Source organism: Mustelus asterias, chromosome 14, assembly GCF_964213995.1.
Source record: "Mustelus asterias chromosome 14, sMusAst1.hap1.1, whole genome shotgun sequence".
Lineage (NCBI taxonomy): Eukaryota > Metazoa > Chordata > Chondrichthyes > Carcharhiniformes > Triakidae > Mustelus > Mustelus asterias.
The window spans coordinates 45,439,247-45,454,676 of record NC_135814.1 but is presented as its reverse complement, the minus strand read 5'-3'; the positions used below and the strand labels follow the sequence as shown (position 1 = coordinate 45,454,676).

The 15,430-nt window shown below is 40.5% G+C and overlaps 1 protein-coding gene across 6 annotated transcripts in view; it reads left to right on the top strand.

Annotated features, from left to right (window-relative positions):
• tanc1a (tetratricopeptide repeat, ankyrin repeat and coiled-coil containing 1a) overlaps window positions 1-15,430 on the top strand; it is a 156,594-nt gene that overhangs the window by 73,607 nt on the left and 67,557 nt on the right. For all 6 annotated transcript variants that reach the window (XM_078228302.1, XM_078228305.1, XM_078228300.1 and 3 more), the window contains 2 exons: window positions 7,042-7,302; window positions 13,722-13,844. In XM_078228302.1, the coding sequence (XP_078084428.1) occupies window positions 7,042-7,302; window positions 13,722-13,844 (384 nt within the window). The remainder of the gene's footprint in view (window positions 1-7,041; window positions 7,303-13,721; window positions 13,845-15,430) is intronic.

Below are 15,430 nucleotides of genomic sequence, written 5' to 3'. Positions count from 1 at the left end.
ATTGCTTAAGTACCTGAACCCCTCCCTCCTGCACCATCCCCTCAGCCATGAATTCAAACCTTCCCTCTCCCTATTCCTCTCTAAACTATCCCGTGGTACAGGCAAGAGTCCAGAGATAACCACTCTGTCAGTCTTGGCCTTTAGTTTCCACCCCAACTCCATAAATCCCTGCCTAATATCCCCTTCCCCTATCCTCCCTATGTCGTGTGTCCCCACATGTACAATAACTTGTGGTTTATCTCCCTCCCCCCTAAGAGTCCTGAATACCCTGTCAGACACATCCCGGACCCCAGCCCCTGGTAGGCAACACACCAACCCTGAGTCCCTACCTTTAGTTCCGACCCTCCTATCTGTCCCCTTAATTGTGGAGTCCCCAATCACAAGGCCCAGTCTTTTACAGCCCCTAACCACCTGAGCTTTCTCACTCGGCTCACCCCCAGAGATCTGCTCTCTATGCTCAGTTGATTCCTCCTCAACTGTAGCCTCCAGCACCGAAAACCTATTATGGAGGGGAACCGCCCCAGGGGATTGTCTTCCCGATTGCTTCTTACCCCTCCTCCTGGCATTGACCCAAGCCTCATTTCTAGGAGTTACTATTTCTCTATAACTCCTATCAACTTCCACCTCCGCCTCCCGAATTATGCGGAGTTCCTCTACCTCCCCCTCCAGCTCCTTTACACGCTCCTCCAGAAGCTGCAATCTAATGCACTTCTTACAACTAAAATCTCCTGAAACACTACTGGATTTCCTCACCACATACATCCCACAGGAGATGCAGCATACTGCCTGAACTGCCATCCCTGAAGCCATTACCAGCAAGAAAAAAAATGCGTGGGGTTATAGTAATAGGCTGGCATGGTGGACCTGGGTAAGATGCTGAGTTGGTGCAGATTTGATGGGCTGAATGGCCACCGTCGACATTGTAGGGATTCTATGATCAGGCTTCTTTTCAGCAATATTCCCTGTTGGAACCATAGAACTCGTACAGTGCAGCAGGAGGCCATGCAGCCCATCGAGTCTACACCGACTCTCCAAAGGAGCATCTTATCCAGGTCCACCCCTGCCCCATCCCTGTAATCCTGCGCATTTACCACGGCTAATTCCCCCTAACCTTCACATCTTTGGACACTAAGAGGGAATGTTAACATAGCAAGTCCACCTGGGGAGACACAGGTAGACTTGGGGACAATCTATGACCTCCACAAAGACAATCGCCCAAGGTCAAAATTGAACACAAGCCCCTGGCACTGTGAGGCAGCAGTGCTAACCACATTGTGCTGGTATACCATGCTGATATTGTGTACTACCAAGCAACATTTTGTATTCTTTCAAAGAATGTGGGCATCTCTGGCTAGGCCAGTATTTATTACCAATCCCTAATTGCCCTTGAGAAAGCAATGGTGAACTGCTGCCTTGAACTGCCAATAGTTTGATGCAACTGTCAATTTGATGCTAGGCCAATGCAGAGGATATTTTTAAGCATCAACCACAATGCTGTGGGTGCAGATTCACATATGGGCTAGATCAAGTAGGGCCAGGGAAGGATGGCAAATTTCCTTTCCAAAGGATATTCGTACCTGATGCACAATCAACAATTGTTTCATGATCACTAAAACTAAGATAGCTTTTAATTCAAGATTTAATTGAATTTAAATGAAACCAGGTGCCATGGTGAGATTTGAAATTGCGCGCACAGCATTAGCCTGGGCTTCTGCATTACTAGTCCAGTGACACTGGGCCATAACTTCTGAACTCCCCACCATTGGATTGGTGGGTTCCCCAAGGATATGTTCCTTTTGGAACTTCTCAGAAGTGCAAACTTTGCCTGGGCAATTACCCTGTACTAAGGAACCCACACAGCCCCACTTCTCACCCCCATCATCCTGTCCCATCTCCCTACCCTCAACCTGCCCAGGTCTGCTTCTTCCACCCCCCCCCCCCCCTCCCCTCTCCCTGCACTAAAATCTATCATAGCCATGATGTGGAGATGCCGGCGTTGGACTGGGGTAAACACAGTAAGAAGTTTAACAACACCAGGTTAAATCCAACAGGTTTATTTGGTAGCAAAAGCCACACAAGCTTTCGGAGCTCTAAGCCCCTTCTTCAGGTGAGTGGGAATTCTGTTCACAAACAGAGCTTATAAAGACACAGACTCAATTTACATGAATAATGGTTGGAATGCGAATACTTACAACTAATCAAATCTTTAAGAAACAAAACAATGTGAGTGGAGAGAGCATCAAGACAGGCTAAAAAGATGTGTATTGTCTCCAGACAAGACAGCCAGTGAAACTCTGCAGGTCCACGCAACTGTGGGAGTTACAAATAGTGTGACATGAACCCAGTATCCCGGTTGAGGCCGTCCTCGTGTGTGCGGAACTTGGCTATCAGTTTCTGCTCAGCGACTCTGCGCCGTCGTGTGTCGCGGGAAACTATGCAGACGCTGCGACAACGGATGAATGAACACCGCTCGACAATCACCAGGCAAGACTGTTCTCTTCCTGTTGGGGAGCACTTCAGCGGTCACGGGCATTCGGCCTCTGATATTCGGGTAAGCGTTCTCCAAGGCGGCCTTCGCGACACACGACGGCGCAGAGTCGCTGAGCAGAAACTGATAGCCAAGTTCCGCACACACGAGGACGGCCTCAACCGGGATATTGGGTTCATGTCACACTATTTGTAACTCCCACAGTTGCGTGGACCTGCAGAGTTTCGCTGGCTGTCTTGTCTGGAGACAATACACATCTTTTTAGCCTGTCTTGATGCTCTCTCCACTCCCATTGTTTTGTTTCTTAAAGACTTGATTAGTTGTAAGTATTCGCATTCCAACCATTATTCATGTAAATTGAGTCTGTGTCTTTATAAGCTCTGTTTGTGAACAGAATTCCCACTCACCTGAAGAAGGGGCTTAGAGCTCCGAAAGCTTGTGTGGCTTTTGCTACCAAATAAACCTGTTGGACTTTAACCTGGTGGTGTTAAACTTCTTACTAAAATCTATCCACATACCTTAGACACTCACTTCTTCCTAGTCTGTCAAGGGCCTTTAAATTTTATGTGACTTTCAACTTGTCTGGTTTATGGCAGCTAGTGCTATGAATAAAGGGAGCATGTCCTCCTTCAGTTTGATGGAGCTAGACCTTGGGAATGAGCCGCACTGTCTGGCTATCGCCTGACCCGAGTACAAAGTTTGGGCCAGAAAGAATGGAAGGAAAAAAATGCAAATAATTGGGCACGGAATGGCAATGGTATTGGATTGACACTCCAAGGAAGTTATGGTCCATTATCACAATGCCACCACCTCCCCAAGTAGATAGACTGATATTATACACTTATTACTGGTTTGATTGGCTAATGTTCTCCATTGCTTGTATTCCTACTTCAAACTTTTGTACTCTGCTTCCCATCCTGGTCTGATCTGGTTATGCCCACTCACCACTATTGCTTCGACAATTTTCATCATAATGCCTACTTTGATTTTCTCTTACTCAAATGTTCCAACAGAAGAAAGTATTTTGTATGTGCCCAAACCTGATGGCTACTTTTATGATGGTCTAAATTTACCAAAAAAATGCTGATTTTTTTTTTCAATTTTCCTGATCGGGGAAGTTTGAATTGCTAAACTTGAGCACATAGTCTAGGAAACTATTTAACTTATGTGAATTAACAATAGTACAATTACAAAGTCCGCAAAAGCCATTTGGTCTATTGAACCCACTCCATCCAGAGTCAATGTATGAATGTTTCCTAATGAGCTTCCTTATCGCATCTTTAAGTGCATGTTAGACACATAGAATTGTTATAACACAGAAGGAGCTATTTGCCCTGTTGTGTCTGTGGCAGCTCTCCAAGAGTAATCCTCAGCCCTTTCTCCGTAGCCTTGCAATTTTTTTCTCTTCAGGTACTTATCCAAATCCCTTATAGAACAGTACAGCACAGAACAGGCCCTTCGGCCCACGATGTTGTGCCAAGCTTTATCTGAAACCAAGATCAAGCTATCCCACTCCCTATCATCCTGGTGTGCTCCATGTGCCTATCCAATAACCGCTTAAATGTTCCTAAAGTGTCTGATTCCACTATCACTGCAGGCAGTCCATTCCACACCCCAACCACTCCCTGCGTAAAGAACCTACCTCTGATATCCGTTCTGTATCTCCCACCATGAACCCTATAGTTATGCCCTCTTGTAATAGCTCCATCCACCCGAGGAAATAGTCTTTGAACGTTCACTCTATCTATCCCCTTCATCATTTTATAAACCTCTATTAAGTCTCCCCTCAGCCTCCTCCGCTCCAGAGAGAACTGCCCTAGCTCCCTCAACCTTTCCTCATAAGACCTACCCTCCAAACCAGGCAGCATCCTGGTAAATCTCCTCTGCACTCTTTCCAGCGCTTCCACATCCTTCTTATAGTGAGGTGACCAGAACTGCACACACTATTCCAAATGTGGTCTCACCAAGGTCCTGTACAGTTGCAGCATAGCCCCACGGCTCTTAAACTCCAACCCCCTGCTTATGAAAGCTAGAATGGAATCTGCCTCTGTCACACTCTCAGGCATTACATTCCAGATCCTAACTACCTGCTCATTTAAAATATTCTTCCACACGTCACCTTTAATTCTTTTGCCATTCACCTTGGGTCAGTGTCCTCTGTTTCTTGACCCTTCCACCACTGGGACAGTTTCCCCCTATCTACTCTGTCTAGACTGTTTTATCAAATATCCTCTCAACCGTCTCTAATCTCTTCACATAACTGAAGTCCTTCATGCTTGGAAGTATTCTTGTAGATCTTCTGCATTTCCTTGCATCCTTCCTAAAGTGTGCCTAGAATTGGACGCTACTCAAGTTGAGGCCGAACCATTGTTCTATAAAAGTGGTTCAAAACATCCTTATTGTACTCCATGCCTCTATTTACAAAACCTAGGATCCGAAACAAAAACAGAAAATGCTGGAAAATCTCAACAGGTCTGACAGCATCTGTGGAGAGAGAATAGAGGCAACGTTTTGAGTCTGGATGACCCTTTGTTAGAGCGTCTAGGATCCAAAATGCCCTTTTAACCCCTTTTCTCAGCCTGCTTTGCCATCTTCAATGATTTGTGCACATTTACCTGCCAGATCTCTGTTTCTGTACTCCTTCTTTAGAATTGCATCCTTCATTTTATATAGCTTTTCATTCTTATTAAAATTTATCACTTCAGAATGCACAGGGCATAATTGGCTATTTGCTGTTTGTGGGCAAGTTGCTGTCATCCCTGCAAATGGCATGTTTTAAAAATGGCCCAGAAGCAGGGACACACCAACAAGTCTGGTGGGAATTGTGGGCCTGCCACCTCTGGTCCCACCTCTGCCACTGTTTAAGAATTTGGACCCTGTAGTTGTCAGTTTCAGAGAAATAATGATAGTGACCGTTGACAATCTTCCTTCATTATCACCACAGAATCTGACCATCGTGTTTTAGAAGTCACAGAGTAGCCATGTGGACTACAACTGTTTACCTTTTCCTGGGTAGAACTTTTTTCATTTATTGTCACCGTGTCTTCTGTAGTAATTTCTCAATCAATCTGGAGAACTTGTTACCTGTTTAATGAGCCTCACTCTCTCTCACCCTCCAGCATAAGGAACTTTTAACAAATACCTTTTAAAAAGCTGAATTACATCCACTTGACTCCACTTGTGCACTGACTTAGTTACATCATCAAAGAATTCTAGTCAGTTTGTAAGGCATGACCTATTACTTCCAAAATCGAGCTGACTGCTCCCCACAATATCTCTGTTCGTTAGGTGCTCACTTATTCTATAAAATGCCCTCGTCCTTTTTTTCACTATTGACATTGGGATGCCCATTTCTTCTCTTCCAGTTGTCTTCTATGCTCTTCTAAGTGCTGGGGAAAGTACTGTTGCTTAAATATTACAGGAAAATTAAATGAACTAAATGTTGATATTGTCATAATCTGGATTTTGACCACTTAGTTGTATACGATTCATACTTGGGATAAAGAGTTTATCTTGTGAGGAATAATTGAACAGGTTGGCCAATACCCATTAGAATTTAGAACAATGAGAGGTGATCTTATTGAAACTTACAAGATCCTGAGATAACTTGATAGGATGGATGCCAATAGGGTGTTTCCTCCTGTGTGGGGAGACTAGAACTAAGAGACAAGCAAGAGGTCTCCTTTTTAAGATGGAGTTGAGGAGAAATTATTTTCTAATGTTGTTAGTATGTGGAATTCTCTTCCCAGAAAGTAGCGGAGGCTGGGGTAGTTTAATATTTTCAAAGTCAAGTTAGATAGATTTTTGATAGACAAGGCAGGGGTGGCACGATGGCACAGCGGTTAGCACCATTTGCTTCACAGCGTCAGTGACCCCGGGTTCAATTCCAGCCTCAGTGTGTGAACATTCTCCCTGTGTATGCATGGGTTTCCTCCGGGTGCTCTGGTTTCCTTCCACATGCCAAAGATGTGCGGATTAGGTTGATGGCCATGCTAAGTTGTTCCTTAGTGTCAGGGACTAGTAGGGCAAATACATGGGGTTACGGGGATAGGGCCTGGGTGAGATTGTTGTCGGTGCAGGCTCGATGGGCCGAATCCTTTCTGCACTATAGGGATTCTATGACGTGTTATGGTGGAAGGCAGGAAGTGGAGTGCAGACCACAAACCAGTTCAAACACGGTTTTACTGAATGGCGGAGCAGGCTCAGAGGGCTGAATGGCCTACTCCTGCTCCACTGTTCCAAACTGGGGTCCAGTTGGCTAGGCAGCTACTATGTGGATCAAATTAACACAAACAGCACAGGGTTTGATCCCCGTTCTAGTTGATGTGGACTCGGGGCCTGCCTCCTCATCCTCTCTGTTTAAAAGAAAACCGGCGAAAAATTGCCAAGAATCTGCCTTTAATCAGAGAACTTGAAGAAATGGAGTTGTGCACGATCCAATATGAAACTGGTTTCAATTTTTTGCTGCAGCAGCATTGGACAATACTTTTCAATGTGAGTGAATTTACCTTTTTATCTAGAGTGAATTTAACTTGGGTTGCTTTTATTTTCAGCTACAGTAACCAGCTCATCTGAAAATGAAGAAAAAAGTGGTTCAAGTCTCGAATTGAGCAAAAATGGCAGCATGCGGGACTGTCTACCACGTGGTATCACAAAGAGTTTAAGACTTGAGAGTTGCTTGCCTGTAGCAGAGGAAGAACCACATGACTCTGCCACTAGCCTTTCAAAATCAGAAGCCACCTTTGATGGTCCTACTGCTTGTGTGCACCAGAGTGTGTCACCATACCTGATGCCACGACCGAATTCTGTTGCAGGTATGTTTAATATTGTTTGTATGAAAGAGCAAGATTCTTTATAAGTTTCAATAGTGAAAATATTATTGAAATGGAAACTGAGAAGAGAGAGGCTGAATAACAGGAGCCTAAAGCTATCTTTGTGTAAATGTATCTCTCCCACAGAAACCTTTACTCCAACTAAAATTAAAGTGCTCGGTTATGACCTTGGATGTTTAAAGGCGATAAATATTGCATTAATAGTAGTGATGTATTTAATTTCCCATTTTGCCATAATGCACAGTCATGGAGTCATACAACACAGAAAGAGGCCTATTTTCCAGTACTGGTCTGTTATCGTGTATGCTATAGCATTTCAAGTGCTCATCTAAATGCTGCTTAAATATTGAGAGAGATCCCACCTCTACCGCCCTTTCAGGCAATTTTCCAAATTCCCACCACCCTCTGGGTGAAAAGGTTTACCTCAAATCCTCTCTAAATCTCCTGCCTCTTAGCTTAAATTATTGACCCTCTATTAAGGGGAAAAGTTTCTTTCCATCTATCCTGTCTATGCCCCTCATAATTTTGTACACCTGGAGTAACCTTTTGAACTGTTTTGAATCAGATTGTCATTTGTTTTCAACGTTTTGCAGCAGCCCCAAACTCATATACACTGTAAATCTTCACTCAACCTGGTGGTCAAGGGGTCAGGATGTGTCGGTAGAATAGTTACCCAGAAGATAGAAGTAGTTTTAATTCTTCTAACTTTTTCTGAGTGATTATTACCGTAAGACGGTCAGAACCACCCAAAGCTTGTGATTTTTTGGATGGTTCCCGACCATTGTTTTAGAAGTATGAAAATCATTGAAACTACTCCATGATTTCACCTTTTATTGTTTCTGTGGTGGTTAGGTTGAAAGAGCAATGGTTAGCAGAAAAATTGTGATGTAGTTATCAGGGTCCAATGATCATAAGTGACCACAGATTAAGTGATACATGTGACATTTCATTCATTGTTCCTATGGTTTGTTCCAGTCAAAAACTGCCATTGTTCAAAGTGATCATCAAATGTTCTATTGTGCAACAAAAATGACAGAAATTGTACTGAAGCTGTGGATTTAGAGTCAAATGTATTTCATTCTAATTGGCTCATCTTGTCGCAATCTCCAAAATAGTTATTTGTGGTCATTTTAAATAGTTCTGGAGGCTTATTAGTTTAATCTTTTACATGAAGAATATGATTTTTTTTTAGTTTCGAATGTAATTTCATTCTGGGCTTTGCAAACACTCCTGCGGAAAACCAGGTGTGATGGTTGGTTGACTGCAAATAATTGTTTTAAGCTTATAATCTTTTGAGTAAGTTTCCTACCGTAGTTAATATCAACAATGTAACAAAATTCATTTTTCATTGATAAAATAGTCATTTTACATTTAACCTCGTTAGTTGGTCAGTAAGAATCCTTCTTTCTTTAGTGTGGAACAGGTGCTCTCTGTCTCGAGGGTTTGTTGGTCACTAAACTTGACGCCTCCTTAATTCTCATCCTTGCACTGCTTTTTAAAGCAGCTCCTTTGCTCCTGATCCACTTTATTTTACATTGCATTGTGCCCACTCTTGGTAACACATTTGATCGAAACTAAAAAAAACTAGAGATATCTTCTTGAGGGCATCAGGAAGTGGGGCCAACCTAGGTGTAATTTGATGACGGATGTCAGAGAGTGGTTGCAGATGCGCTGCAGTGGATATGTGAGGATGGTGTAAGACTTTTGAGCGTGGCGTGTCCCAGCTACGGATCTCCTAGCAGGAGTAGCTACAAGCAGCAGTTGTAATGTATGAGTAGTTGGAATTTTTCTTTAACAGCAGCAGTCCATGTGGCAAAGGTGCTCCTATAATTCTATTAGGAAGGAATTCCAGGATTTTGATCCAGCAAGGTGATCTATATTAAAATTGGAATGTTGAATGACTTTGGTGGTCAGGGTGTAGCCTTGGAGCTGATGGTGTTCTAATACACCTTGCTTCCCTTGTCCTGTCAGTGGCGTAGCTTGGCGGCAACAACAACAGCAGTGTTTATATAACACCATTTTTGCTGAATAAAGTTGCCAGTTGCTCCACAGAGACATAAGAAAAGCTGCCACTGAACCATGGGGAAGATATTAAGAGTGATGCCCAAAAGTTTTAGCCACGCACATGGCTTTCTGTGATGAGCCTTAAAGAAGGGGAGGGATATAGAGAGAAGGGGTGCTTAAAGAAAGAGGATCTAGAGTGTGGTTCTTTGGACAACCAGGGATGTAGCTACTGACAGTGGGTAAAATGAGGACATAAGGCGACTGGAATCGGAGGAATTTAGTTTGTGGGGGAATGGTTGTTATGTGAGGTGAAATTATAGAGTTGAGGCAAGGTGACGAAATGAAGAGCTTTAAACACATGCAGGGTCATTTTGACTTTGGATGATGGTGTAAAATGCCTGATATCGGTTCAGCCATCCATTAAATAACTCCCTAAATGAAAATCTGGAGAGATGTTTCACGGCTGGCCAACCTGATTATTGCAGATTTGAAACTGTTGGCCAAAGTCAAAATTACATTCAAAGAATTTTCAATTTGAGGTATTGGGGCACGGGAAACCTGAACATATCAGTGAGTAAAGGGATGATGGGAGAGCAGGACGTATGAGCTAGGATGTAAATAGCAGAGTTTCAGATGAATTGAAGTTTATGGAAGGAAGGATGAGATTCTGGTGAGGGGAGCATTAGAATCATTTGAAAAGGTGAAGAAAAATATCTGTCAAACTTTCAAATGTGTATTGAAGCAATCCGAAATATCCTATCATTTTGAGATGCCTTAGCAAGGCTGCAGGTGTGTGCCTTTTGAGCTTTGGTATGTACTGAGCTTTCAGTGAAATATTACAGAAAATGTAACTGGATGGGATGGAAGAGCTGAACATAATTTTTTTATTTATAGTTCAGATTCTTGTTGTTTTCTATATCATGTTTGAGTGCAGAAACATGATTCATGTTAGAGTGCTTTGTTCAAATTGGCTTATTGAACTCAGTTCCCAAAGGTATGGCTTTATGACTTATTCCAGTTAGAATTTTTATAATAGAAATTAGGAGTAGCTCAGTTTCAAGGTTAGAAACTGCTCACAGCAGCTGGGATTTTTCTCCAGAGGTTACTTCACTGTCAGTAGGCTTATTTACATGCTGTTCAATGTAGAAGTATTTTCGGTCCAACATTCATGGATGAAATCTTCAGTTCATTAGAATTTTCTTTATACATTTAAATTAAACTTGTACTGATTGTGATATATCTTAATATATACTTTTTACCAAATTAAATATTTACAGTTTTATTTTGGTTTGTGAAAACTAATTGTAGCCTTTTGACATTATTAGACTGCAGAATATGTGGCAAAGACATTCTTACACTTGCCTGACAGTTGAAGGCTGGAAGTTGCATTTCACAAAACAAAAAAAAGGAAAATTGCTGATCATTTTTTCCTATCCAGTTGCCATTCATTATTTTAATTTATTCTAATACTGATTGTTCCACATTTACAGGATTGCCAAATGAATAGGTCATCAATTTGTTCCACATATAAACTTGTAGATTGCCATCAAATGAGAAAAAAAGTGTCTTGCCCTGCTGATTCTTTTTCTTTGTATGCACACTGTTGTCTTCTGAAATCCTGCATGTGATGCATGAATGAATTTTCTTTGAATTTGAATATATGTATGATTGGCGATGGACATTTTGCTACTCTATATTGGGAAAATAAATTTCAAATGCTTCTCGATCCATATTAACTCATGGCAGAAAAGCAAATTAATTACTCCTATATTCACCATATTTTATAATTTTGCAAATGGACTGATCTTCTATTGTTTATGATCCTTTACAGTAGGCTACTCATCTTATTACTTTGGTCTTCAGCTGGGAGGTAAAATCTCACTTCATGCCTATGATGAGTTGTTTTATTTCTCCAAGCCTGCAATCATCCTACTGCATGTTTCATACGTTGGATGCCATGGGCCTTATTTTTGGATTTAAATTGGTCATTAGGTGTGTGATACAATATTCCTCAGGTCCTCGGCCTCCAAACCCCCTGCCTTTGAGGTTGACCTCAGTTGGTTCAGATATTTAAAGATGTAATATTTCAGAGAATTGGGACTTGCATAATCAGGTTTTCTTTTCCTGCTAAATTGATGCATGTCAATTGCTGAAATTATATAGTGAGCCAGTATTATGAAAGAAGTGTAACACTTGGACTACAATGATAATGGTGAATGATTTGGTTTTAAGCAATTGAATTCAGCACATTTTAAGTTTTTGCTCAACACTGAAGTAAAAGATGAGCTATTGCTGATGGCACATGAAAAATTCTTGTGGAATGATAGGAAATCTTCCATAAAACTTGATTGACTCTATGCCTATCAGATATAATACTTGGGAGGCCATGAAGAAATCTCCCTACCTAGTTGCTTTATTTATGGTTTTCTGCTGAACAAATTATGCTGGACATGGAAGTGGTGTTCGTTAGTATATTCTTTTATTAACTTTTTTTGTTCTTTTGAATAGTGATATCAAAGTGAGGAATTTTCACCTAGCTTGCTGAAAGTATTTGGACAAAATATTTCAAAATTCTAAATATGGAGAGCAGAATGTTATTTTCTTTTTACTCCAATGATTGATGTAGAAAGATATAAAGGATATTAAAAAGAGCAGCGAAGAGATTAAGCCAACTAACTGAAAGTGAATGATTTATCATCTGTATTCACAATTAGTACCAATTTAATGAGATGCTGCATGTAATGTGTTCGGTGTTTTCATTTTAGGAAAAAGTATATTTTGTGAAATACTTTGACTCTTAAAATTGTGTAATAAGTAAGTGGTAGAAAATATAAACTTGTTTAGTTGTAGAAGTTCATAGAATCTCTGCAGTGGAGAAGAGATAATTTGGCCCGCCAAGTCTGCACTAACTCTAACAGAGAATCTTGCCCATCACCACAAACCCCCTCCGCCAACACCACTGTGCCACCATGCTGCCTATGAAGTTGCGTGCACACAATCTGTATTCCATTCTCAGCATATTCTCTGTGTGAGTTTGCAAAACATAAAAGTATTATCCTGTGACTTAAGTTAATTGGAATGCAAAGCGGGAAGAAAAAGTGTGACATTTTGGGAAGCTAAAAGACAGCATTTGACTTCAACCAAATGCATGTGGGAAATCTGGGTTTTTGTTGTAGAATAATCAAATGCTTTTTTTTAAATTAAAAAAGATAATCAACCCTACAGTACCAATTTCACTAATGACTCGTATGTAGTATGAAATATCTTAAGGGAGTCCTGCTATGTAAAACTTAAAGGTAGGATTGAAATTGTAATCCCCTCATGGTAATCCTTGTTTTAACAGAATATCGATTTTATTTGATTAATTGATTTTTTTCATGATAAAGTTGTTACTAAAATAACATTTTTACTTTATTTCAGTATATATTTCTTGCTATGGTCGTATAAATTCTAGTTAATATAACTTCTGATGGAGCTTTAGGATGTAGTTTGTTACTTATTATCAAAGCCCTCCAAGAGTTAAAAGCACTCCTAATGTCTGGAACAATGGAATAAAATATCAGTTTTGTATGCTGAAGAGGTCTGTCTGTGAAAACCATTCAATGTAAGCTATGGTTGAGAGCAGTCTGATGCGCACACTGTATCCAACAGGGCTGTGTAACTTGTATGTATGGCCATCTTCCCTGCATGTCTTTACTCTTCTCATTCATTGCACTAGTGAAAAAAGAATGTCTGCCTGCTGTTGTGCTACAGATTAATTTCAGATGGATGGTTCAATACCGACGTAAACCATGCTTAACCAGCAGAGTACGAGTTCTTTTAAGGAGCTTTCGGAACTTAGAGGCATTGTTATTCTGTAGCCTTGACTAATGAACTCTATGAAGAAATACATTAATCCTCTATACCGTGTTTTGTTCTGGGGAAGTGGCATCATTGCAGAGAATGTGCCAAGTGTAATTACAAGTTGAGAACTGTCAATGTCTGGATTAAATCACTGGTGCAGAAGAACTATTTAGTTGTACCGTAATTCTGTGCTAAAAATGTTCAGGGTTTCACTAAAGTATTCATGACTGCTGGACCCTATCAAGGAAAATGGCTTGAATTATCATACCCATTGCTTTCCCATCTGTTACTCTTCATTATTAAATGTGTAAGTATGGAATTTCATTTTAGTGAAGATATAAATATCTGAGTAAAATGTGACATTACAGAATTGAAATTATTGACATATGCTGTGTTAATGATACAGAAGAGCACTCACATTTAGGGTATTAATTTGCAATGTTAATAATTAGTCTATCATTTTTAGTTTGATTGGCACAATATACCTTGAAAGATGCCTGGATAAGGTTTTGACTGATATTAATATTGCATGGTTTGACCCTTTGTTGTCACAGCAACTAGTTCAGCAAAGCTGGAAGATTTAAGTTATTTGGATGAAAGGAGTACACCACTGCGTACCTCTATTAGGATGCCTTGGCATAACACAGCTGGAGGAAGAGTGCAGCAAAATGTGAAAGGTGTTGTATTGCAATATATATGCTATTTATGTTTTTGAAGCAAATTACAAAACTGTGTTTAAAGGTTAGAAATGCTACATTATGGTTCATTGCATAATCAAACAATATTCCCATTTAAAAAAACAAATTGCTGTAAAACCTGAAAGTTATGGTATATAAGCTTTGAATAGAAACCAAACTTGTGCACATTGTCCTACTTCTTTAAATACATTTCTTCCATCTATAGTTGAATACCATTGATTGAGACTAGGAACTATTTTAATTTTCTGTAAGCGAAAAGAATCAACTGAACTATTTTTTTCAAGATTGTAATTCTTTTAAGTCCTGGTCATCCTGTAGTATTTTTGTGATGCCCGTGACTCATGAGTCAAATTTTCTGAAACCTATTCAGTATTAATGTTGATTTTGGGATACTTTGAACCATGGAAATAGGCAAATGGAATAATCAGCACTAAAGTTAAAAGTCTTGCATCTGCGTTAGGCAAAAAGAAAATGGAAGACAGATAAAGCAGAGACAGTTGGAGGGAAGGGAAAGATGCATCTTCCATTTTTCAATTTTGAATGTAATGAGAGATCAACTAACTTTTTTACCAACTGGGCTGCTATTTTATGAATCTGTTTTACATTAAAGCTGTTGTATTTTTTCAATACAACAATCTTCAAAATAAAAGTAAAACTGGGCAGAAACAAAATCACAAGAAAAATGAGAAGAAAGTTGGACAATAATGGAACATTGAGAAAGTGGATAATGCATAGTGGTGTAAATGAAAGTTGAAAGAATATAAATAGGTGACAATGATTTAAAAATAAGTAATGCAGGTTGATGGGAAGAAAGGGGACTATAGTAACTAGAAGGAGGTGTGGCCGTTCGGCCCTACTCTGCCATAATTTTACATTCTACATGACTACTTTCCATGTGATACTTTTCCCTGTATCTAAATATACAAATAGGTTTAAACCCTCCCTCTCACCCAGTGTGTCTGTTTATATAAAATCATTTTGTGCTCTATTTTCTAAACACTTCAATGCCTGTCTGGATTACTTGTTGATTTTCAATTTCAAATTATGGCCATAAATGTATAAAATTACAACCGATTAGGATTGTTAACCTAATTAAATTTGTATTCTGCATTATTAATCGGTACAATAAAAACATAAATTGGAGCAGGAATAGGCATGGGGCCCTTCATCAGTGAGATCATGGCTGACTGATCCAGGCTTCAACTTTCTGTTTCCTGCCTGTTCCGCATAACCCTTGACTCCCCTATATTTCAAAAATTTGCCTACCTCAGCTTGGAATATCATAGAAATCATAGAAACCCTACAGTGCAGAAGGAGGCCATTCGGCCCATCGAGTCTGCACCGACCACAATCCCACCCAGGCCCTACCCCCACATATTTACCCGCTAATCCCTCTAACCTACGCATCCCAGGACTCTAAGGGGCAATTTTTAACCTGGCCAATCAACCTAACCCGCACATCTTTGGACTGTGGGAGGAAACCGGAGCACCCGGAGTAAACCCACGCAGACACGAGGAGAATGTGCAAACTCCACACAGACAGTGACCCGAGCCGGGAATCGAAC